This window comes from Hemiscyllium ocellatum, chromosome 37 (assembly GCF_020745735.1).
Source record: "Hemiscyllium ocellatum isolate sHemOce1 chromosome 37, sHemOce1.pat.X.cur, whole genome shotgun sequence".
NCBI lineage: Eukaryota > Metazoa > Chordata > Chondrichthyes > Orectolobiformes > Hemiscylliidae > Hemiscyllium > Hemiscyllium ocellatum.
Window position 1 is genome coordinate 28,332,208 of NC_083437.1, and position 25,057 is coordinate 28,357,264.

Sequence of the window (25,057 nt, forward strand, 5' to 3'; positions counted from 1 at the left end):
AGACAGTGGTTAGTTGGCAAGTATCTCGGGAAGGACATGACAGAGAAGTGCGAATATATTCTCAATGAAAGGTATCTTGCCTTTGGCCAAGACCAGCTTCTTAAAAATCAGAATTTGTGCAGTTTCTGTAACAATAAGACAACTGTATTCTCGTGGCTGATACCATCACTTCCAGGATTTTAACCTGGAACATATTACCTCACAGCGACACCCTCAATAAATAGTAGTTGCAACATGGCAACACATCACTCAAACCCTGACTTTCACCTTCCAAATAAGCAATGTCTCGTTTCCAACCCCGTAGCAACCTCCCCATCAATCGAATGCCAAATAATATTTCGTGGATGAAGCAGGATTGAACTCCGCAACCTCTCAATTGAGAGAGGAGCAATTTTACCTTCCATCTCTTCTGAACCGGGTCTCTGCTGTGACCTGCTTTTGATCCCCTCACCTAGAAGCAGTCTGAGCCCACCTGTCCTGCCCATCCTTTCACAACTGTAAACACTTGAGGTACCACCCTGTGATCTATGCTGTGCTCACAAAAAAGTACCAAACCAATAAAGATCTGGTGGTTAACTCTTAACTTCCTTCTGGGCAATTAGGGATGGGTAATAAATGCTGGACTAGTCAGCGATGCCCTCATCCAATGAATGAATAAGAACAAATTTCTCACCCAGATCCCCCAATTACCCCTGGCCTCACTGCAATTTCTCCTTCATCGCCCAATTTCATTTTGGCTGCAATCCTCTTTTTTTTTTCCCCGAACTGCCTCAGAGTCCAACTTTCTCTCTCAGTGTCTTCATCTGAAGATCACCCCCACATTTATTACCTCTTTCTTTCGCTTCTTCATTTTGGGCGTCTTGTTCTCTTTCTGTTTCCGTGGTTTCCTTTTTTTCTTCACTTTGGCTGGCTCTTCTTCAGAAAACATTACCTCACGACATTCTTCTTCCTCCTCCTCCTCCTCCTCTTCTTCCTCCTCTTCCTCTGTGAAAATCAAGACAGGCTTTCAGGGTTCAACCAAGGGCTAAATTGCGTTAGTCTGGATTCCACAGAGGAAAGACATGAAAATAATTTTGTTAAGACAATGATGATGTGTGTATCAGTTACCAATTACAGACCACAGTCTCTCACAAAGTACAAAAACAATATCCTGGCCTACAAAGACAGAACAATTCAACAAAAGGACAAAAATATTTCAAACATATTGCTGATCACAAACAACTTGCATTTATACAGCACTTCTATAGCAGCAAAATATCCCATGAATTTTACAGGAGCATAATCATATAAAATGGAAAAATGAGAACATGAGCAAAAGATTAGAAAGTTATAAAAAAAAATGCACACATTACAGAAGTCACTTGACTCAATTAGTATCTCAATGATCATGCTCCATACAAGCTTTTACCCATGATTCTCCATTTAATTCTATTAGCATACTGTTATAAATGTGAGACTTTACAAGACAGCTATGTTTTAATATGTCTCTCAATTTACAAATATCCATGGTATGGGGGAAATGGTGGTGTTGCTAAACCTCCACCCAGAAACTGGCCCACGAGATCTAGTTACCATGGTGAAAGAAAGTCATTCTGAAATATATTGAAACACAAGTGACAATTTTAACACCAGGACAAACAGAAGGGACAGCTGCTTTTGGAGACACACACAGATGCACAGAGAGAGAGCAACAGAAAGAATCACTGCTGTCTGGAAACTAATGCTGTGAGGAGCAACGTGAACTGCTCTCGTGTTAACTAAGGGAAATGTTTGTAAAAAAGTTAATTTTCTGTTCAAAACAAAAGGGGAACAGGAGTAATAGAGATGCAGGGAACAAGATGTTACTGAGGTGGGTTTTGCTAGTGAAAGTCATTTCTGAAATACACAGACTGAGTGGAGCGATTTCAGGATTCTATCTGGCAAGGAAGAGAGGGGTGACTCTGCTGGAGAGCTGGGAACAAGGTGAGATCTAACCTAGCATTGCTAAACATCTCCCACAGTTATGGCATAAAGCTAAAACATTTTGTACATCATATTTCAATTCTATTCATTAATTGATGCAAAAATACCTTCTCTTTATACAAGGTGCCTGTTAAATGAAATATTTGGTCAATGTTCGATTTTAGTTTGGTTCAATAGCATTGTTAAAATGCAAAATCTTCGTCCTTCAGTTATTCCATTTGTCATTTAAAAAGTTCATCTCTTTAAAATAAATTGCCAGCAATTCCTAAGGGGATAATCTTCTGCTTATTCCTTTCTCCACCAGGGGCTGATCGGGCTTCCTTTTATGGAGATAGGTCCTAAAGAGTGCCTTTAGATGAGTGGAGAAGTGGAGAGGACTATGGTGGCACGTCCAGTAGATAGGGCTTAAGCAGCTGAAAGTGGCCAGGATTGGACCAGCAGAGATCCAAATGGTTGTAGGATTGGAGGAATGCAGAGATCTCCAACAGTTGTACAGCCTTCTGACTTACTCCCAAGCCTGACAGACAAGGATTTAGGACAGAAAACTGCAGCAGAATGTTTTTTTTAAATTGAAGAATTATAACTGTTAACCACAAAAACCAGATCAAATATTAGCCAAATTTACCTCTTGAATATATTAACGTGAACAGCAGAGTTAATGCTTATTCTTCTCCAACTCCATGAGGAACAGTGAGGAACCCAGAATAGACTCTTATGAAATGTCCCTTTAATCAGTGGAACCCAGACAGCGCTTTTCCCACTTGATTTAACAGGCCCAGCAGATTTAGCTGTCATTAAATTATCTGGGTAGTAATCTTTGTTAAAATCTTCACATGTGTAACTTTAACAAATTTCTTGTCACCTAACCAAATGATATCATCTCTTTTATCCTCAGGCACAGGTACAGTTACCTCCTCAAAGAACATGTCCTTACTCTAAGCTAATATGGTTATAGTACATCCCTCCTTGCAATTTCTGCTGTCCTTAGGTGAACAATGAGTGTGTAATGTCTGATGTCCATTGCCACCACTTGTTTCGGTGCTTTGAAATTTCCAATTTCAATAATCTGTCACATGTGAGCAGGTATGAAGAAAAATGATTAAAGCCACATAATTGTTGTAAAACTTCAGGATTCATAACTGTCCTTTCTGGAATCAAGGCTGAAACCTCCACTCTGTCTGGCTTCCATCCCACCAGAAGCACAAGCTATGTGGCTGACTGAAGATTAACTCTTGTAAGAAAGAGCAACCCAATACATTTCCGACACTGCAACAGTGTCTGCTTTTCAAAAGTATTCATTTGTTGCATCCAGCTTTGAGACATCCTGAAGTCACAAAATGTGCTGTACAAATGTGAGCTTTATTTACTTTCTAAATACAAACTTTTCATTGCAGAGTGAAAGTTAAGGACCACAACAGGTGGTGGTCAAACGACTCTTTGCAGCAATATGAACAGACAATAAACAACAACTTTATCACATTAAAATATAGCCTGATTTGATTATTTTAATGATAGCCCAGTGAAGCCTGGCAAAGATGAGCTGACTGCCTACAGACCCTACTGTCCTGCATGGTTAAGATACCACACGTCCTTGCGGCATGCTGGTAGTTCTCCATACAATGTCCTGTCTGGGCCAGATAACCCGGGATCAAGTCCCACCTCCTCCAGACATATCTAATCAGGTTGATTAAAAATATTCTTAACTCTGAGTAAACTAGGAGGCCATGTGTTCTTCATCATTGCAGCGTTAAATCAAGGCCCTGTCTGCCCTTTCAGAGGGATGCAACAGACTTCTTGAAGAAAAAGGAGTTCTCCTTAGTGTTCTGGTCATTTTATATCCCTCAGCCAACATCGCTACAACAGTTTCTTATTACAGGTTGTTATTATACTACTGTTTGTGGAAGTTTGCTGTGCAAGATTAGCTATATTACAACATTAACTTGACTTACATTGCAAACATGAAAGGGAAGGTAAAACCATAAATCTGTCCATTGTACAAACCCAGACCATAGCCTAATCTAATCAGAAAGAGAAGTCATTCTATACATTGCTTTTGCAGTTTATTTTTGCTACAGTTATCCTTTGTTGAGATAAATGATCAACAGTGCACATTATATAACTAAGTGTTACAGAGAGCAAGTTACAGGCTGCAGTTCAACCAAGGTGCTTGGATTCAATACCATGATAGAAGATGGTGCTCATATTCAAAACATTGTAAGTCAGTGTACATTACGTCACATGTCTTACAGTAGATTGCTTTCTTCAAAAGTGAGAGTTGGCAGCGTTCAAAAATGATCCGTGCCCCACCTTCCACACCACACCAGGGTATCCATTAACAGTCTCCAATACTCACAGCTTGGCACTGGATAAGTTAAAAAGTAAAGCAGCCTCTACATTGACTCATTCATGATGAGGAAACAGCATGGGTTAAATGCAGAGTAAAGCTCTACTGAAACTGTCCCATCAAGCATGCCCAGTGTAGGTACAATGTATTTTAGTTAGCCCTCATTAACATAGCTCCTACATGGAAAAATTCATTGTTACGAGCTGTGTACAATTGATATTTTTAAATCAATTCCTTCAATGTCATACACAAAAGTTAATATTCATTTTTATACTTTTTTTGGACAAATCCTTTATTGTTTTAAGCTATATTTCCAATGTGAGGAGTAAAGTTCTTTCTCACTTCCAACTGGATGACCCCTTGAATGATTTATGACCCAAAAATTGATCGACTATCCCCAGCAATCTCTGCTGCTCAAGGCTGCACTATGATTATTGATTTTGCTGAAGCTTTTCCACTATCAGAACACAAACCTGATACTTAACTAGATTTTCCAGATGCAGAGTGCTCAGTCATTCTTTGTTTAATTCTAACTGGAAGCTCAAAATCCTCAAGAAATCCACACAAAAAAAAAATGCAGCATGGTCTGATAGGATGAAGGACGGGAGAGAACATCAACAGAACAACATGACTCAGGCCATTGGGTTGTCAACAGCAGAAGACGGTACCTAGCTCAAGGTCAGAGTGATGCAGGCAGCCATTTACTGATGGAGTACTGTGATGACAAGCTATTTTGTAACTGGACTATAACATCAATGATTCACTTAGCAACATACCTAGGAATCATCTGCAACTATCAGCATGGGCTTCATCTTACTGTGATGGACATTTCTCCTCCATTTCACTACCGTCCAGTGCATCGAACCACATGTGGCTAATTTAGAATCCAGGTGTGGCTAACTGACTAACTGGTAAATATAAAGTGAGGATTCAATGCTAGCAATTGGTTATAATGATCCCATTATTCACAGTAAATGAAGGGCTGTTGTGGTGCATTGGTAGTGTCCTTACCCCTGCACCAGGAGGCCCCCGTTCATGGTTCATGTTCATGTCTCCAGAGGTATGTAATAACATCTCTGAACAGGTTTATTCGAAAATACAGGCTGTTGTGGCACAGTGATAAAAGTTCCTACCTCCGAACCAGCAGGTCAAGTCTCACCTGCTCCACTGGTATGTAATAAAATTCCCAAACAGGCTGATTAAAAAGGTCTCTCTGCAAGCAAGCCTACTTTGAGCCTGTTGATAAAAGATTGAGTCAGAAAGTAAGAGTGTGTTTTGATTGTTGGATGGGTTTTCCTTGCCTGATTAACCTGCTGGAATAGTCTGTAACATAGTTAAACAGAAGCAGACATCACTGACAGAGAAACACCAGCAAGTCGACAAGAGGGCAATCATCAAAGTTGGTTTGACCAATGATCAATGTTCCAAATGAACACAAGAAAACAAACTGACCAATAAGGAGAGCAAAGGGCAAGGCACATCCAACCATGTTCCAGAGAGACAGCAGAGTGGGCACTTGGGCATTGTGTGGGGCAGAAGGAAATAGAAGCGTGCAAAGGAGAAAAGGTAAAAAGCAAGAGGTTGAGAAAGAAGATAAAAGCTGAAACTGAAGAAGAAAAGAGAAACTTAGGTGGTCAGTATTAAAGATAGAAACAATTAACATTTTTAAATACCTCGCAAATCAGTTTAGATTAGATTCCCTACAGTGTGGAAACAGGCCCTTCAGCCCCACAAGTCCACACCAACCCTCCGAAGAGTAACTGGCCAATGAAATACTTTTGTAGGATGAATTAGAACTAAGCCTGGATTCCAGCTCATGGTCATAATCCATGGGGTAGAGTGTTCATTTCAGTCTCTCCTGTTGACAGTCATTATTAAAAACATAACTGCATTAAAACCAATAAAGTCACTGGCAGACGGTATGGGTCGGGGATGCATGTATGGGAGTAAGTGAGCGCTGTGCCTTCAGATATTGGGCAGCCCATCACCACTCTCTGTACAGACTCAGGCTGCCCATGACCTGCGAGGGAGCATTTGTCAACAGTGCTGGTGCCTCCAGGTGCCATACAATTTGGGAGCATTTAAAACTTTTGAAAGAGCCATAATGAAACAGAAAAAAAAATCTGCTGTACTAATGATCCTGTGTCAGGTTAGAAAGAAGAGTCATAGTGCAGAATAGCTCATGGTCAGAGGACAGCAAATGAGATTCAGTCAGCAAACTGTCACTCTGATGTACAATTTATTATTCCTCTTGTGCAAAGATAAAAATGCTGTAATGGAATTACTGTCTCAACCTAGATACTGATCTAAGTGTGGAGAGACAGGGGAACTGCCCTCCAATCCCACTTCTGAAAATAATGTACAACATCATGAGGCATTGCCTTCACAGAGGGTTGGAGTCTACTTTGAAATTTGAAAACTCTACACTGGGAACTTGACAAAATGCACATGCAAAAAGACATTGTAAACACACATCACATCAGTCAAAGTGTGGAAGGGTGAGAAGCAGATCATGTGTGGGATGAGGCTGCTCGAGGTATTCACATTTTCTCTGTCAATGTCATGAAAACGTTGCAAACATTCCTTGCTGAAATGCAGCAGAATGACAGTGACAGAATTCACAAGCACAGCATGGCACCTGAAACAATAATTTGCACTAAGTAGCACATTTCCATAGGAAAACATCCCACCCAAGGCATTTCATGGGACCGTTATCAAAAACAATTTGACATCAAGTCCTACCAGATGTTAGAACAGGTGACCAAATCCTCAGATTTAAAATGCTGGGATTAGAGGAAAGGCAAATGGGTTCAGGCAGATAGCTGCAGATGTGGCTACCAATGGGAAGGCAATTAAAATCTCCTTAAAATTGGAGCAGTTCAGAGATCGTGGAAGGTTTGAGGGGGGGAGGCAATTATAGAGGTAGGATGGGGCAATGCCATGGATGGGTTTGAGAGGAGGGTGAATTACACACTGATTTTGCAAAGGAGGCTATATGGTCTATCACAAGTGTACCAGTTCTTTGGTAAAACTATTGAAATAATTTGACTTTGCTGCTTCCTCCCTCCAAAAGCCCTGTATTTTCTTTTTCCCAACCCATCCAGCATTTAATCTATTTCTTTTAAATTCTCAAGAGAATTAAGACCTTGCCAGACAAGGAACCAATCTAGGTCAGCAAACAGTTAGGAGTCTCACTTCGGATGGATAGGGAAAGATTCACTGCAGTTCTATAATGCCTTAGTGAGACAGCAACTGGAGCATTATGTCGAGTTTTGGTCTCATTATTTGAAAGAATTAGAGCTCTTCTGTCATCAGGTCATAAATCACAAGGATGCCATATTTCCCTACATTTGAGGCAGAATCCTGGATTCAAGTCCCCCCTGCTCCAGAGGTGGGACTTAATACAACTGAACAATCTCATTAAAATTATTGATAACTGTAGAATTATAGGAGCAGTTCACAGAAGGTTCACTTGACTCATTCCTGGGTCGAAGACCACATCTTACGAAGAAAATGTAGGCCAAATTGGACTAATACTCATTGGAGATTAGAAAAATGAGAGGTAACTTAATTGAAATACACAAGATCCTGAGGGGACTTGACAGGGTGAATATGATGAGAATGTACCGTCTTGTTGAGGTGACTAAAACAAAGAGACATAGGATAAGAATGTTGTGGTAAAAGAGACACTTGTTAAAAACAAAAGTTATTTCATGAGATGTGAGCAGAGACTCACAGGGTGACTATTGCCCATTTCTCAAGAGTCATTCCCATTGCTGTGTGTCTGGAATCACATGTAGGCCAGACCAAGTAAGGATGGCTGACTTCCTGTCCCCAAGATCATCCACTGAGTCAGATGGGTTTCAGCAATAATCAATGTTAGCTCTATGGTCACTAGTAGTAAGACTGGCTGTCATTGAATTTAAATATGACTAGTGGGATTTGAACCAATGTCCCCAGTGCATTAGCCTGGCCCTCTGGATTCCTAGCCATGCAACATGACCACTACAATACTGTCTTCCCTTTTGGACAAGCTGAACTGATTGCTTTGTGCTCACCAGGACACTCTTAGGAATACAAATTTCATGGGGAACAACAATTTATATTGCATGGGAAAGGAGTGACAAGTGGGCTCATGATCAATTGAGGCTTTGCTGAGGATAGTGCATCAGGAGGCAGTTATTCCCAGGTTCAGTCTAAATTCAATGTAGGCAAGTTAACGCTGGCAGGTCAAGGTATTTAAGAATGGGAGTTTTTCATTCCTCTCTCAAAGGGATGTTAGTCATATACATGTACAGCATGGAAACAGACGCTTCAGTCCAACTTGCCCATGCCAACCAGACATCCCAACTCAATCCATTTGCCAGCAGATGGCCCATATCCCTCTAAACCCTTCCTAGTCATATACCCATCCAAATGCCTTTTAAATTCTGTAATTGTAATAGCATCCACCACTTCCTCTGGCAACTCATTCCATACACGTACCACCCTCTGCAGGAAAAAGGTTGCCCCTTAGGTCCCTTTTAAACCTTTCCCCTCTCACCCTCTAGTTCTGGACTCTCCCACCCAGGGAAAAGACTTTGCCTATTTACGCTACCCATGCCCCTCATGATTTTAGAAATCTCTATAAGGTCACCCCTCAGCCTCCGACACTCCAGGGAAATCAACCCCAGCCTATTCAGCCTCTCCCTGTAGCTCAATTCCTCCAATCTTTTCTCAACCCTTTCAAGTTTCACAACATCCTTTCGATGGGAAGGATTTTTAATGCAATGATAGCTGGTTACTGAAGTTATTAAATGCTGAGCTAGATAGATTTTTGAGAGAGAAGGGAGTCCAAAAGGATAGGGGCAGACAGGAAAGTGTAGTTGAGACAGTAAACAGATCAACCATGATCTCACTGAATGCCTGCGTAAGCTCAAAGGGCTGAATGGCCTCCCCTGCCCTCAAATGCTACATATAAACTTCCTTCATGAATCATGGTAAAACATAAGTACATCTTATACCCCAGATCTCACACACAAAAAAGGCCTGCAGGTCAAATATGAGACTGTTCCCTCAAAGGTTCACGGCAGAAATTTATCGTAGAGATAATGGACACTGACGCTAATAACAGTGGTCATGTTGCAGGAAACGCGGCAGCTGAGAGTATGCAGCAAACCTGCACTAACATGATAATGTCCAGACAGCTGTCCTAGTGATGATTTGGAGATGCTGGTGTTGGACTTGGGTGTACAAAGTTAAAAATCACACAACACCCAGTTATAGCCCAACAGGTTTATTTGGAAACACTAGCTTTTGGAGCGACGCTCCTTCATCAGGTGGTTATGGAGAAGGAGCAATGCTCCAAAATATACCTATTGGACTATAACCTGGTGCTGTGTGATTTTTAACTTTGTCCCAGTCACAGTGGTCAAGGAATAAATATTAACCAGAACACCAGAGACAATTCCCTTGCTCACTTTCAAATAATACATCTTCTCCATCTGACTGGGAGGACAGACATAACTTCAGTTTAAAGGCACCTTTGAAAGGAGCATTTCTGCTGATGCTCCATTCCCTCAGATATTGGAGTACCAGTTTAGATTTTCTTCTCAAGTCTTCAGGATGGAGAGGTAAAAGCACACCTACCTGACTTCGAGGCAAAACAGCAAACAACTGGACCACAAACGTAGCCATTTAAGGTTACAAAGGAGCTGGATTACACAGGCAAAATACACCTCAGTCTCAAATTTCTCATTTGTTCTGAGTTAGCTGATCTCAGCCATGGATAGGAGGATTACTGTATTTAGTTTTAATGCTCGTGTGATATGGACTGGTGACGAGAGAATGAAGGTAAAAAGATTTAGAGTAAAAAGTGAGGTCTGCAGATGCTGGAGATCAGAGCTGAAAATGTGTTGCTGGTTAAAGCGCAGCAGGTCAGGCAGCATCCAAGGAACAGAAAATTCGACATTTCGGGCAAAAGCCCTTCGTCAGGAATGGGCTTTTGCCCGAAATGTCGAATTTTCTGTTCCTTGGATGCTGCCTGACCTGCTGCACTTTAACCAGCAACACATTTTCAGCTAAAAAGATTTCGAGCCAGGTTCCATCTCCCACTGACTATCCTGACAGACAGTTATAGGTGAAAGGATGCCATGTGGAAGGTCTTTGCTCTGTTACAATGCCCATCTGGTCAAACAGCCTGCACAGCTTCACACATGAATAACAGCCATGTTAAACAAGGGTCCTCAGACCACCCAACAAGTTCTGACTGCTTTAGGACAGAAAATAGTGCTGGGGGTAACCGGTAATTTCAGGAGTCAAATCTGAATTTGTCACAGCACTTCAGAAGGCCAACGTATGCACTGCAGTGTTCTTGCCTGTGGCTGGCTCAAACAATACTAAATTCTTATTAGAGATTGTGTTTTGGGAGTTGCTAATTGAACATCTTCCAATCTGTGTGTGAAAAAAAAGACTAAGCAGACTCAGTAGAGTTTCACACCTCACTCTCAGTACAACTGGAAAAGCAACAAGAACCTCACATCTCCTTGCAAGTGTTGTGACTTTGTGTTTGTCTGGAGCCAGAATTTGCATGTCAACTAAACAGTCAGGGCACATTGCCATGCCATATCCAAAGAAAATCTCAAAGGCAACTATGGGAACTTGTTAACTGAGGTAGCTGAAGCTTCAACTAAATATTTAACTTATCTCCTCTAACAGTTCAGTCGATATACACAAGAAAAAAAACTGCGGATGCTGGAAACCAGAAACAAAAACAGACATTGCTGGGAAAACTCAGCAATTCTGGCAGCATCTCTGGAGTAAGCAGAGTTAACATTTCGGTTCTAGTGACCCTTGTTCTGAGCTGATTGTAGCTAGGATTATCCTAAAGGTGGGAAGGAGTAAACAATAGGTGGGGATGAGCCCAGAGAGAGAGAGAACAGTTGGACAAACAAAGGAATGGGTAAAGGTCAGCCTGGAGAAATCAACAGCCGTTAACTGGTAGCATTCGTAGCTGACAATGGGATGGCTGTAGTCACAGCCCATGTGATGACAAGGCCGAGTGTCAGGGCTTGGGGTGAACAAATGAGAGGTGGTGCTCAGGGCCTAACCTGACAGCGTCCCAAAGGCTGCAGAATCCCCAAGTGAAAAATGAGATGCTGCGCTTCCAGCTTGCACTGAGTTTCACTGGAGCACTGTAGCAGGCCTGAACCAGAGATGTTGGCCAGGGAACATAGAGGTGTGCTGAAGTGGCAGGAAGCTCACTCATTCTTACTGACAGGATGTAGGCGTTCTGCAAAGCAGCTGCCAGTCTGAGTTTCATCTCCCCAATGTAGAGGGGACCACATTGTGAGTGGCGAACATAGCAGATTAGATTGCATGGCACACAGGTAACCCACCGTTTCACCTGGAGGGTTCTGAGGGAGGAAGTAAACAGGGTGGTGTTATACCTGTTTGGATTGTATAGGATGTGCCATGGGGATGTGAAATGGTGCTGGGAGTGAAGGAGGAATGGGCCAGGGTTTCCTGGAGGAGAAGAAAGGGGAATGTGTGTATGGTGACGGCATCCTGCTGGAGGTGGCAGAAATAGCAGGGAGGCTGAGCACCAGGTCTCGGACACCTCTTCCTATCTCCCCTCGGCCCACAGCCCCACCATGGAACATAAGACCATAAGACACAGGAGTGGAAGTAAGGCCATTTGGCCCATCGAGACAATTTCGCCATTTAATCATGGCTGATGGGCGTTTCAACTCCACACCCACGCTCTCCCCGTAACCCTTAATTCCTTGTGAGATCAAGAATTTATCAATCGCTGCCTTGAAGATATTTAACATCCCGGCCTCCACTGCGCTCCGTGGCAATGAATTCCACATGAGGCTATTGTCCACAATGTCTCATATCATCTGGTCATCTCCCTAGCCCCACTGTCTCCAAGCTGATAGTCCTCCAACCCCACTCTGCCCTCTTCGACATCCTTCCCAAAATCCACAAATAGGTCTTCCTGGGCAGACCCATTGTTTATGCCAGCAACTGCCCAAAGAACTTATCTCTTCCTCCCTCAGCTCAATACTGTCTCCCCTTGTCCAGTCTCTTCCCCCCTCCATCCACCATTCTTCCGATCATTTCCATCTGATTCAGAATTTCCAGTTTGCAGGCTCCAGGCACCTCCTGTTTATCATAGACATGCAATTCCTTCACATGGTCTCAGGGGTCTCTGGAAAAGATGGCCTGAACCGTCCCTGTCTGTTACCACCCTCCCCCACCTGGGCACTCACTTTGAACAACAACTCCTTTCACTTTCTCCAGGTCAGAGGGTTGGCCATGGGTACCCAACGTGCTCCAGTTATATCCGTCTCTTTGTGGGGAATGCAGAACATTAGTTGTTCCAGTCCTACTCTGGCCCTTACCCACAACTCTTTCTCTGCTATATCAATGACATCATCAATGCTGCTTCCCTCTTATCCAGAATCGGAAAAGTTTGCCAATTTCGCTTCCAAATTCCACCCTGCTCTCACCTTCACCATGTCCATCTCCGACTCCTCCCTTCCCTTCCTCCACACATTTCCATTTCTGGGGATAGGCCGGCTACCAATATACACCACAAATGCACCGACTCCCACAATTACCTCAACTATACATCCTCATACCCTGCTTCCTGGAAAGACTCCATTCCATTCTCCCAGTTTCTCCACCTCCATCACATCTGTTTTGATGATGTCAACTTCTACAAGGGGCCTCTGAAATGTCTATCTTCTTCCTCGACTGAGTACTCCCCAGTACTGTGGCTCTCAGCCACATCTGACCTATCTCCTGCACTTCGGCCCCCATCCCTTCTACAACATCAATACGGTTCCCCGGTCTCACTCACCACCCCATCTGAAGGATCATTAGCTACCATTTCTGCCACCTCCAGAGACACACACATTCCCTTCCCTTCCCTTCCCAGCCTTCAGCAGGGACCTTTCCTTCTGGGACACTCTGGTCTATTTCTCCTCCACTTCCAACACCTCCCCAAAGCCCCATGGCCCCTTCCCACGTAATCGCAGAAGGTGCAACACTGCCCATTTATTTCTTCCCTCCTCACTATCCAAAGTCCCAGACAAACCCTCCAGGTGAAGCAACAATGTACCTACACCTCACTCAATCTCGTCTACTGTATTCAGTGCTGACAACGTGGTCTCCTCTACAGTGAGGAGACAAAACACAGACTGGGTGATCACTTTGCAGAACACCTACACCTTTGCACAACAGGCGAGCAGTTCAGGCAGAACGGTTTGTGGATTTTGGGCAGTCCTGTTTGTGATCCTGAGCTTCCGGTGGCCTACCACATCAAGACGTGGCCGTGTTCCCTGGCCAATGTTTCTGTCTCAGGCTTACAGCAGCGCTCCATCAAAGCTCAGCACAAGCTGGAAGAACAGCGTTTCACCTGGGGATTCTGTAGCCTTCAGGACTCAATATCAAGTTCAATAATTTTAGGTCATGAGCACCACCTCCCATGTCCCTATTACAATCCCTCACACACCAGGCCTCATCATCACAGGAGTTACAACCACAACTATCCCACTGTCAGCTACAAATAATTCCGTTTCAAAGCTGTTGATTCCCCAGGCTGATCTTCACTCATTCCTTTGTCTGTCCAACTATTCCTCCCTTTCTCTGGGCTCCATCACCACCTGCCATTTTCTTCTTCCACCCCCTGCACACAGCCCATCTTCAGCAACCTTTTCCTAGCTACAATCAATTCTGAAGAAATGTTTCTGGACCCAAAATTTTAATTCTGCTTATTGTCCACACTCGCTGCCAGACCTGCTGAGTTTTTCCCAGCAATTTCTGTTTTTGTTGCAGTAGATACACACAGCAAGGCGTGATGAATGTTGACTCTCCTGCTCCTTGGATGCTGCCTGACCTGCTGTGCCTCTCCAGCACCACACTTTTCAACAAATGGTAAGGTACCTGGCCATGTAGAACAGGAAGATCCAAACACCATCACCTTATCCATTGAAACAAAAGCCTCAAATTTAAAATCTTGATCCTAATTTTTAAAAACTCCTCCAGGGCTTCAGTCCCACCCTCTGTAACCATCTCCCTCAAAGTCTGGTCTTTTGCCCACTCCCTTTGCCAACTGTACCGTCAGCTGCCTAGGTCTTAAACTCTGGCGATCCCTCCAAAAACATCTTCACTCTCTACTCTCCCCTCCTTCAAGACAATCTTTAAAATCTACCTTTACCACAAATGTACATCACTTTTTATCTTCACCTGATTACACTCTTGTAAACTGGTACAGAACATTTTAGGTTAAAAGTGCCAGAAAAATATAAATGATTGTTGTTGCATGAATACATTTCATCCAAACAGTAACACCTCTGGAAGAAAATACACACCAATTGTAATCTACATAATACCGAGCAAAGTAAAATTGTGAAGACTATGATTTGCACAGTGTAGTGGACTCTAAATATTAAAGAAGACTCCTTGCCAAAACTGCAGCACCATGCTGGAAAGGTATTATTGGAAATCATTAACCAAATTACTCTATTAGCTGCTTGACTTGCCAGGGCCCAGGGATCTACAGGACTGATTACCCTCTCATTTCTTCCCCAATGGTTGCTATGTTTGAGTCCAGCCACTTTAATATTGGAAGGTCATTCAGATCAGAATGATGTCCAACCCTGTTCACACTCAATATTTTCACGTACCTCCTCCCCAAGGGTTGCTGGAGCTCAGGTACACCAATTCAGAAAGTACTACTGAAACCTCTCTAGCCTTTATCACAAGGGGCCTACAATATAAATAGGTAGAAATTAACAACAACTGGTGTATTGTTTTCAATTTTGAGCACCTAAGGAAGGATGTCTTAATCTTGAAGAGGGTGCAGTGAAAATTCACCAAAATGACACCAGCGCTTAGGTCAGGGGTACCATGGGGACAGTTTATACAGAGTAGGCTCCTCTAGTTACTCCATCTCAACCCTACCGAATCATGTCATTTTAAACTCCTCAGTCAGACTGTCCCATAAGTTTTTAAAACTTGAGTGAAGAGGAGCCATCAGAGGAAAGCCAGAACAAGGGGTCATAAAATTAAGGCTAGATTGTTGTGAAGTATAATCAGACTGCAAATGGAAAACTGATCTTCAGTTCTCTAAAAGACTGTACATACTTGAGGTCATTATAAAATGTGCGTGATTGAGACTGATATCATTACCAAAAAAAATTTATCAAGACATATGCAGCAAAGGCCAGAATATCAAAGTTAGGGTGCTGTTCATTCATGATATAATTGAACAATGAAGCATGATCCAGGGCTTGAATACAATCCAACATTGAACTGAATTGAATTTATTGTCACAAGTACTGAGGCATAGTGAAAAGCTTTGTCTTGCGAACAATACAGGCAGATCAGAGAGTTAAGTATCATAGATAAGTAAGTAATAGATAAACAGCAGCAAAAACAAAAACACAGGTATAGGTGAATGTTAAGAGTTTGTGAGTCCATTCAGTATTCTAACAACAGTAGGGTAGAAGCTGTTTCAAAACCAGCTGGTGCGTGTGTTCAGGCTTCTGTACCTTCTCCCCGATGGTAGAGGTTGTAGAAAAGCATTGCCAGGGTGAGATGGATCTTTGAGAATTTTAATGTTTCCTGGTCAATGCCAATGAATCAGCGTTACTCTCCACACAGCCCAAGGGTTCTGAAGCTAAGCCATGAACAACAAAGACCATCCTGACTGGGACCAATTAACTCACCATAGAGATCCAGTTAAAACGTTAAACTTAGCATCCTGACCAATGCTGATAGCTAAGAATCAATAATAAAGTATTGGACAAAGTTAATAGTGTGGTGTCAGGAGTAGGACAGATTAGCAGAGTCTTATGCTGTTCTGTTTGTGAAAGATGTACATAGGATGTCATGTGAATTAGGAACAGGAGTAGGCCACTTGGCTCCTTGAGCCTGCTCTACCATTCAATAAGATTACAGTTGATCTGATTACTTCACATTCCCAATACCCTTTTATCCTCGTAAGGATCATCTACTTCTGCCTTAGAAACATTCACAGAGTGTGTTTCCACCATTTTTTGAGAAAGAGTCCAAAGACACACTACCCTCCAAGTGACCTCAAGTTCTAGATTTTTCCACAAGAGCAATCAGCCTGTCAAGACCCCTCACAATCCCATACATTTCCATCAAGTCACTCTTATTCTTCTAATCTCAGCTGATGCAAACTCAGCCTGTCCAACCTTTCCCAATGAGGTGATGAATGCATTCCAGCTATAATTCTGCTAAACCTCTGAACTGATTCCAATACATTCACATCTTTCCATGATTAAGATGATCAATACTGTATAATGCTCCAGATGTGATCTCACCAATATCCCGTCAAACTGAAGCATAACTACTTCTTTTGTATTCAGTTCTTCTTGCAGTAAACAATAACGTTCCCTTTATCAATCTTTTGGTCATTTGTTGCTTTTAAAAACATTTCCTGTTTAATCTTCTAACCTGCCAACAACCTTTGCACAATGATATGTTTTTTTCCTCAAAGTGATACTGAACTACCTTTAACTGTTTTTTCACTTAATCTTGGATAGGGTCCTCCCCTTGGAATTCTTTCGTTCACATTGGAATGTATCTTTCTTTTGTACACTGAAATATCCCTTCAGTGACTGCCATTGCATTTGTATTGACCTATTTAAGGGCTGCGCGGTGGCTCAGTGATTAGCATTTCTGCCTCACAGCACCAGGGACCCAGCTTCGAGTCCCACCTCAGACGACAGTCTGTATGGAGTTTGCACATTCTCCCCATGTCTGCGTGGGTTTCTCTTGGGTGCTCCGGTTTCATTACACATTAACAGCACAGAGGTGGAATGAGTGGAGTGTCAAGCTCCTGGGAGTGGTCATCCACAACAAGCTTTCTTGGACTCTTCACGTGGATGCACTGGTTACAAAAGCTCAACATTATCTCTTCTTCCTCAGGCAACTGAGGAAACTTGGCATGACAGCTAATACCCTTGCCAACTTGAAAATGGGCACCATCAAGAATATTCTGTCTGGATGTATCACTACCTAGTATGGCAACTGCATCATCAAGACTGGAGACGGTTACAGAGAGTGGTGAACTTGGCCTGGACAATCACAAAGGCCAACCTCCCATCTAGAGAATTCATCTACCAGGCCTGCTGTCAAGGAAAGGCTGCCAGCATTCTCAAAGATCCATCCCACCCTGGTAATGTTTTTCTACAACCTTCACCACTGGGGAGAAGGTACAGAAGCCCAAACACACGCACCAGCTGGTTTCAAAACAGTTTCTACCCCCCTGTTGTTAGAATACTGAACGGACTCACAAACTCTTCACATTCGCCTGGACCTGTGCTTTTGTTTTTGCTGCTGTTTACCTATTATTTACTATCTATGCAACTTAACTCTGTGATCTGCCTGTATTGCTCGCAAGACAAAGCTTTCCACTGTGCCTCGGTACACATGACAATAAATTCAATTTCTCCCACAATCCAAAGATGTGCAGGTTAGGTGAATTGGCCATGTGAAATTGCCCATAGCGTTAGGTGCGTTGGTCAGCAGTAAATATAGGGTAGGAGAAAGTGAGGACTGCAGATGCTGGAGATCAAAGCTGAAAAATGTGTTGCTGGAAAAGTGCAGCAGGTCAGGCAGCATCCACGGAGCAGGACAATCGATGTTTCAGGCATAAGCCCTTCTTCAGGAATAGGGTAGAGGAATGGGTCAGGGTGGGTTACTCTTTGGAGGGTTGGTGTGGACTTGATGGACAAAAGGCCTGTTTCCATACTGTAGGAAATCTAATCTAATTGAATCCCTTAACTCAATTTGCCAGTTCACTTTAGCCAACTCTGCTTTCATGCCCTCGCAATTGTTCTGAATTAAGAACTTAAAATACTGGTCTCAGTCCCACTCTTGTCCCCTTCAAACTGCATGTAAAATTAACTCATTAAGATTGTTAGTGCCCAAGGCTGCCTTACTTAGGGATCATTAATAAATACTATCGAATTGGATAATACAATATCTTTTATAACCTGCTCTCTGGTTGATACCAAAATATGCTATTCTAAGAAACTAGCCTGACAGCATTCTAATAATTCATTTTGGCTACATTTTTCCAGTCTGTGTAGATTAGAATCATTTTCGGATTTTAAGATGGCAAGATCACATGGTACAGTTGATAGAGCTCCTTGAACAATTATGTGAAGCAAAACTAGTAATAAACTTAAAGAAAACAGAATTCGAAGGCAGAGGTGATTATCCTTGAGACATAACATTGGTCATAGAAGGTTGGCTCCAAGGAACGCCAAGATGAAGGCCATCAAAGAATTTCCACGACCATCCCTAGAGAAAGAGATGCTTCAATTTTTTTTGGACTAAGTGAGTTCTACTGCAAGTTTGTTCCAAGACTTTACTCTGGTTAACTATCCTTATCAAATTTGATCTCTTGCCTCAACTATGTTTGTGGCTTGTTCTAAAACTGGTCCCAACATAATTCAGGTACCATTTTCCCTATTTTAGAGCCCTGACTTCCCCCAGTACCCCACAGTCCCCCAGCTAGTGCTTCACAAACAAACATCCACTTCTATCACATCCGGATTTGAGCCACACATCCAGAGATTACTACCTTTCCAGTTCTCATTCCTAATATGGTGCCTGGTTCAACGCACTGATGAAGCAGTAGCACTTTCCTTGTCTTACCAATGGCATTGGCGTCGACATGGACCACAACACCTTCTATCTTACCCTTTCACTGCACATTCCTCTCCAGCCCTGAGCAAGCATCTCAAACCCTGACAACACACAGGCAAGGCAACATAGCTCTTATGTTCTTTACAGGCAAGAGTGTCAATCCCCCGACCAGACTGTCTATTACCATCTTCACATTCCTTTTCTCTCCCCCCAAACAAATAGCTTCCTGTAACATGGTTCCATGCTGGCTAGCTCATCCACCCTGCATCTCCCGTTCGCAACCAAACAAGCTGAAACAACTCCAAACCTGTGGGAGAACTGCAATGGTGAGGCTCCTGCGTACTGACCCAAGCAGCAGCTAGATTCATCTATCCCTCATCACTGAACAAATCAAAAGGTCCTATCCTAAGGGATGTGGCAATCTCCTGGTGCTAAATATCCAGGTAACTATTCCCCTTTCCTGGCATGTCACACAGTGTCAGCAGCTCAGCCTCCAGTTCATTCACAGCTGAAGCTCAGTGAGTCGCAATCACATATTATAGACACTTGCTCTGATCACAAGAGTACTCCTGAAAGTCATAACCATGGCCCATTATCCATCCTGCCATCACTTAATTTTAAAAATTACTTAATTATTTAAATTTATTTTCCTTGCCATCAATCCTGTACTGTTTTAAACCCTGCAAACAGAAAGAGAACTTAACCACTTACCAGATAATCACTGAACAGCTAGCTTTTCCCTTTTAGCAGAGCAATAACCAATTCCTACAGGGTGAAAACATTAGAAAAACCAAAGCTGGATTTCTTTCCACTAATTCCGACACTCACCCAACTCCCAGAATGCTGCTGAGAGTTGCACTGAGACGCCTGTATTTATATGTTGTGTTAGTTCAACCCCATGTACAAAAAAAAATTTAAGGTTGTTTCCTTAATCAACTAACCAGCTACGGTCCAGTGGAGAGCATATATATTCTGCTTAAGTCTGGATGAAATTTAGAATTTAAACAGTTTATTTTACTTCAATGTTTAAAATGTTAAGTACAAGAAAAGATAGAATTTTTTCAACAGATTAAGATTATTCGTATTGATAAAACTATCAGCATTCTATTCCAAATGGCACTCAGTGGCAAGTTACACCAAGTAACAAAAATTAAATATATGAGGACAACAGATGAACCTGCCCACCAAAGTCCCCAAATCACCCAGGAAAATTCACTCTCAGTGGCAACAAGGCAAACATCATCTTTTTTTTAAAAAAGTGGAAAGATTTGTTGGGGAATTCCTCCTTCAATCTCAGGCCAGCTTTCTCTTACACTTACCTCTTGTTGGCTCACAGCAGCAAGCATATCAGCAACAGAGGCAGGGGGAGAAGCAACATGTAAACACAGGAGCAAAAGGTAATGTTCCCAGATTTAGCCAGGGCATGGGGCTGCCTTTAGCTCAGGGCTTAGGCTAGTTTGGACAGGTGGGGCGTACGCTTTAGGTGAAGCTGGGTTAGAGAACAGGATTGCCATCTGAAGATCCAGGGATGGAGTTGGGGGCTGCCTTTTGCTGAGGCCAGGATCAAGGTAGGAGTAGGTGGGCAGGAGACTGGCTCTGACTGTGTGGAGTGAAGGTCAATGGAAGAGGACAATTTTAAACCTGCCAACGCAGGAGTTCTCAGCTTCCTGGGATTCAAGGAAACTTTAAATCAGAGACAAGAACTCCACAAAGATGGTACCATAACCATAGATGAAGTAGAAAGAAACCTTAGAGTCCAAGAAAGAAATGCCAAGAACCAAGATCATTAACACATCGGCCAGTGCAGAACATCAAGGCCTTTAGGATGCCAAGGTACCCAACCAAAACAAGACAGGATGCATTTGAAACAACTGCCAAATTATAGAGTCTGCAGTCAGACTACACACTGAATGCTGTGCCAGACTATAACATCTAGACAGATTAAAATATAATATTGTGCATATTCTGATCTATCAATATTTATTAAAGGAAAAAAAACCTGTCTTCCTTACCCAATCTGGGCCTATATATCACTTCAGTCTCACGGTGACATGAAATTCTGAAACAGCATCTGAAGTGGCCTACAAGCCTCTTGACTGAATGAAACACTGCAACGAGTGAAGGCAGCAGCCCTTCAACACCAACTTCCATGTATAAAAGACTTTTAATGTAATAGAACATCCCAAAGTAATAAAACATCTCAGAGAAACCTGAAGTAAAGTTAGTCATTAGGCCACACGAGGCAGATTCCAAAAGCTTGGATTTAAGGAATGCATTGAAGCAGTGAGAGCACTCAAGGATTTGGAAAACTATTAAATAAGGCACAATTAAAATTAGGGATGCCAGGAGGGCAGAATAGAATTAAATATGAGGATTGTGGGGTTGGAAAGAACTGCAGAGACAGACTTATAAATTCTAGGCAAAAGTGGGTACTGCAAATGCTGGAGATCAGAGTTTAGATTAACATGGTGCTAGAAAAGCACAGCAGGTCAGGCAGCATCCGGGAGCAGGAAAATCGACGGTTTGGGCAAAATCCCTGAAGGGCCATTCCCCAAAACGATGGTTCTCCTGCACCTATAAATTCTAGCCCTACCGAGAAACAGCAACATAAATTGAAATAAAGCCTTTTAACGAAGAAATGGGTGGCTTCATTGGTGTCCTAACTGATATTTATATTTCAACCAAAAATAATTTTTAAAAACTTTCATTATCACATTTCTCTTTGTGAAACTTAGATGTGTACTTAAAAATATAGCAGTGACACTTCAAAAAAGTTTCATTGGCTGCTTTAGGAGGTGAAGGATCCTGCGTGGGGCTATATCAATGCACATACTTATCAGAAATTTGTTTCACGTTCTGCTGCAAAGTATGCATGTATGAAGCACCCATGGTATTATTGTGCGTCCATGAAATGGGACAGATGACACAAGGTCACACCAAAATAAATCACTCACTGTCAAGATTCACACCTAAAGAATGATCACTTGGGTGAAATGCTAAAAATTGGGGTGGTGGGAAAATCAATAGTTGCCCTCGTTTGAGAGATGTCACCATACTCAGTGCAGGAAAGAATTCAGGAAAAAGAGCAGGAAAATAAACTTGGGAAGCAACCCGGCACTGCCTCCTACCATGCAGTGGGGTGGAGCAGCAGCAGCACTATGCTCTGGAACAGCTGAGACAAAAGATACAAATAATTGCTACATGTCAGTACGCCTCAACCTAACCTGTCAGCCATCGGCGACTGACCAATCACCGAGCCAGCCATTCGCCAACGAGCCAATAGGAGGGCAAAGTAGGGGGCGGGGCTCCGGCCGCAAGCAGGGTAGGTTGCGGTCGGCTTTGTGACGTCATAATAGGCCTGCTTTGAATAACATTTTCTCGTCAAGGGAGAGGATGAGGGGCAGCTGATTAGAGGGGGTGAGAAAACAAACCACAAATCAAATCATTCAGTGTCGGGCCCAAACTCTCCCACTCCCCATGAAAAAAGTTTGCTCACAGAACTTTTTCCCGTTGAAAAAAAACTTCTCCAGAAATGCAATACAATAATTGGTAATCAAATGAGACAGTTGGCATTAGAACCCCCTCCTTGAAAGAGAATCTGTACATGGAATGTATGAGATATATTAAGTTCCTCTAGCTAGTTTAAAAAAAATCTATCCAGTAAATCTAACAGTCATCTTTGATGGCAAAAGAGATACAATTAGGGAATCAATAATTTGCATCCCAAGAAAAAAATATCATCCAGAAAGGCAATGCTGCATTTATACTGACCACTGCAAAAAATGCAGCATCTGATTAACACGACGTTAATTCAAAGTTATTGTGGATAGAAAGCAAGAGCACAGGTTGGTGTACTACAGGGAGTAATTCAAAGGTCGCTGGGTACTGTTTTCTGCAGAGGTCCAGATATGATCTGTAAACACGATCCATTATACAACAAATCAAAATGGATTACGAAAACAGACATGGAAATTTAAAATGAGATTTTAAATGTACAGGATTTAAGCCACGAATATCAAATGGTGTTAAATATGGATTTAGAAGGGTTTGGCGAATTATTTTTGGCGTTGTAATAAAATGATTTGATTCCGCTGTTTAAACAGCCTCCTTTCCCCATTAGGAAGCGTTTAGAAAGACACGACTCAAAATATCTTTGCCCCCTCGCAAGAGTATTAAAACCAAACAATTCGTAATGAATATGCATCAGATCCTTTTCTCAGTCCAGATCCGCGCCATGGGTAGCTTCGAACACAAAGTGTCGCCGGCGGATGCAAGGGAGCGGAGGGGGGGAAACCGGAAAAACTTGCGAAATAAGCCGACGAGAAGCCCCCGAAAGGCGGCTTCCCGCGGCCCCCGCTCCCGCTCCTCCTCCTCTTCGTCACACACTTTCTGCAGACACTCCCGGCTTGGCCAAATCCTGAAGTTGCCGGCGTTTGCTGCTAGGCTCTAGGTTCTGTTCAATATATATATGTTCTCATGTATATTACATATAAAGGGAGTTGCTGCCTGGTTTTCCTCATCTTTTTTCCACCGACAACTTAAGCATGAAAATTATTATTAATGAGATCTACATCAACACCTACCTGGGGCTCCCTCATCGTTTTCCATCCCGTCCTCCTCATTGCCAAACGATGCCGGCATCATTGAATGTTAAATTAATGTATTTTTTTAAAGAGAGATGGGGGGGGGGAAAGCACAGAAAATTCACATATAAAATCCTGAAAGGAGAAGATTTTATCCAGAAGAAGGAAATGCAATTAAGGAATATTTTTAAATTAATAAAAGACAGGAGGAAAAGTCCTTGTTGGATTTTTTGAAAAGGGCAAGAGCCGGATGGAGTGGCTATATTGACAGATTTGTCAGGGTGAGGTGGAAAAATGGCCGCCACACACCAACAAAAAAATCTCCTCAGCCCCCCGCCTGAAAAAAATCCAAAAAAAGACAGAAAGAGGGGAGAGAAAAATTGGAACGCACATGCCCAGTTGTGACGTCTCGTCTGGTCGCCCCGGTAACCATGCATCCCATAATGATCGCTAACCTGCTAGTTATGGTTGTGGTTAACCAGGTTTTGGTGCTAGTGGAATCTGCTATGTGGGATAGGGGTTGGTAGTGAAGGGGGGGGGAAGGGAAGAAGTTTTAGTGCCTCTCTCCATTACTGTTAAAATATTCCCTAATTACTTTCAACTTTTAAATTCAAATTTACAGATGGTTTAAAAACATACAGTGCACATTGGTGCTGCAAATATTTGCCTTTAAAAGCACAGTGCAACTCCTCATGCTTTGTAACCAATTCAACTCTGATCTGGTTGAACAACTATTTTGCCAAGACATTTAGCAGATCATTGGGGGATTCTTAGAAAATAATGAGACAGCAGAAATCACAAGGCAATATGCATTTCTGTAGGGGGTCTTATTGTCAGTGAAAACCCTCACGGAGATTATTTTCACTTAATATGTATATATATTCTGCATACATACTCATCATTTCCAAAACATATCCAAGCAACATCATTAACATTGGCACCTGGCCTGTTGCAGTTTCAACAGTGTTTTGATTCTGCTTTACTGGCTTTTTGTCCAGAATACTCCACATAGTTGACATACAGTCAGTGAGATTAGCAGAATGAATTTGCACCACATTACTAGAAAATAGCATTATGGTATACACAGAAAATTGTGGTACACAGCCATTGAACTCAACAACCTAACTTTTTTATTCTCTAGAGACAAACATCCAATTACCATTTCAACTCAAATTGCCTGATTTGCAGCTTTTTTTGACAATCTATTCCGCAACTCGTTTAGCCATTGCAGGATCATGTACTTCCTTGTTCTGATCTTGCTCAGCTTTAAGTTCATGCCTTCTGATAGTTAAACTATGTGTCACAGTTTTTTTAAAAAAAAACATACAGCAAATTGTGCACCAAAGTAGTGGGCACATTCTCCACACTTAAATTTCCAGAATATAAAACATACATAAAGAGGAAAAGCTGTGGAAAGCTTCTTAGTTTATACAGGGTGTATAAAAGCAGACATTGTCCAATTATGCATCACTGCAGGTTCTAAATATTAGATGTG

The 25,057-nt window shown here is 42.3% G+C and overlaps 1 protein-coding gene across 1 annotated transcript in view; it reads right to left on the reverse strand.

The window, feature by feature from the left end:
* The window catches only part of chd5 (chromodomain helicase DNA binding protein 5), an 87,631-nt gene extending 63,736 nt beyond the window's left edge, over window positions 1–23,895 (reverse strand). The window contains exons 1-2 of the mRNA XM_060852411.1: window positions 23,563–23,895; window positions 830–984 (exon numbers count right to left, since the gene is read on the reverse strand). Coding sequence (XP_060708394.1) covers window positions 830–984; window positions 23,563–23,623 — 216 coding nt within the window. The 5' untranslated portion in view covers window positions 23,624–23,895. The remainder of the gene's footprint in view (window positions 1–829; window positions 985–23,562) is intronic.
* Window positions 23,896–25,057: the final 1,162 nt, after the last annotated feature.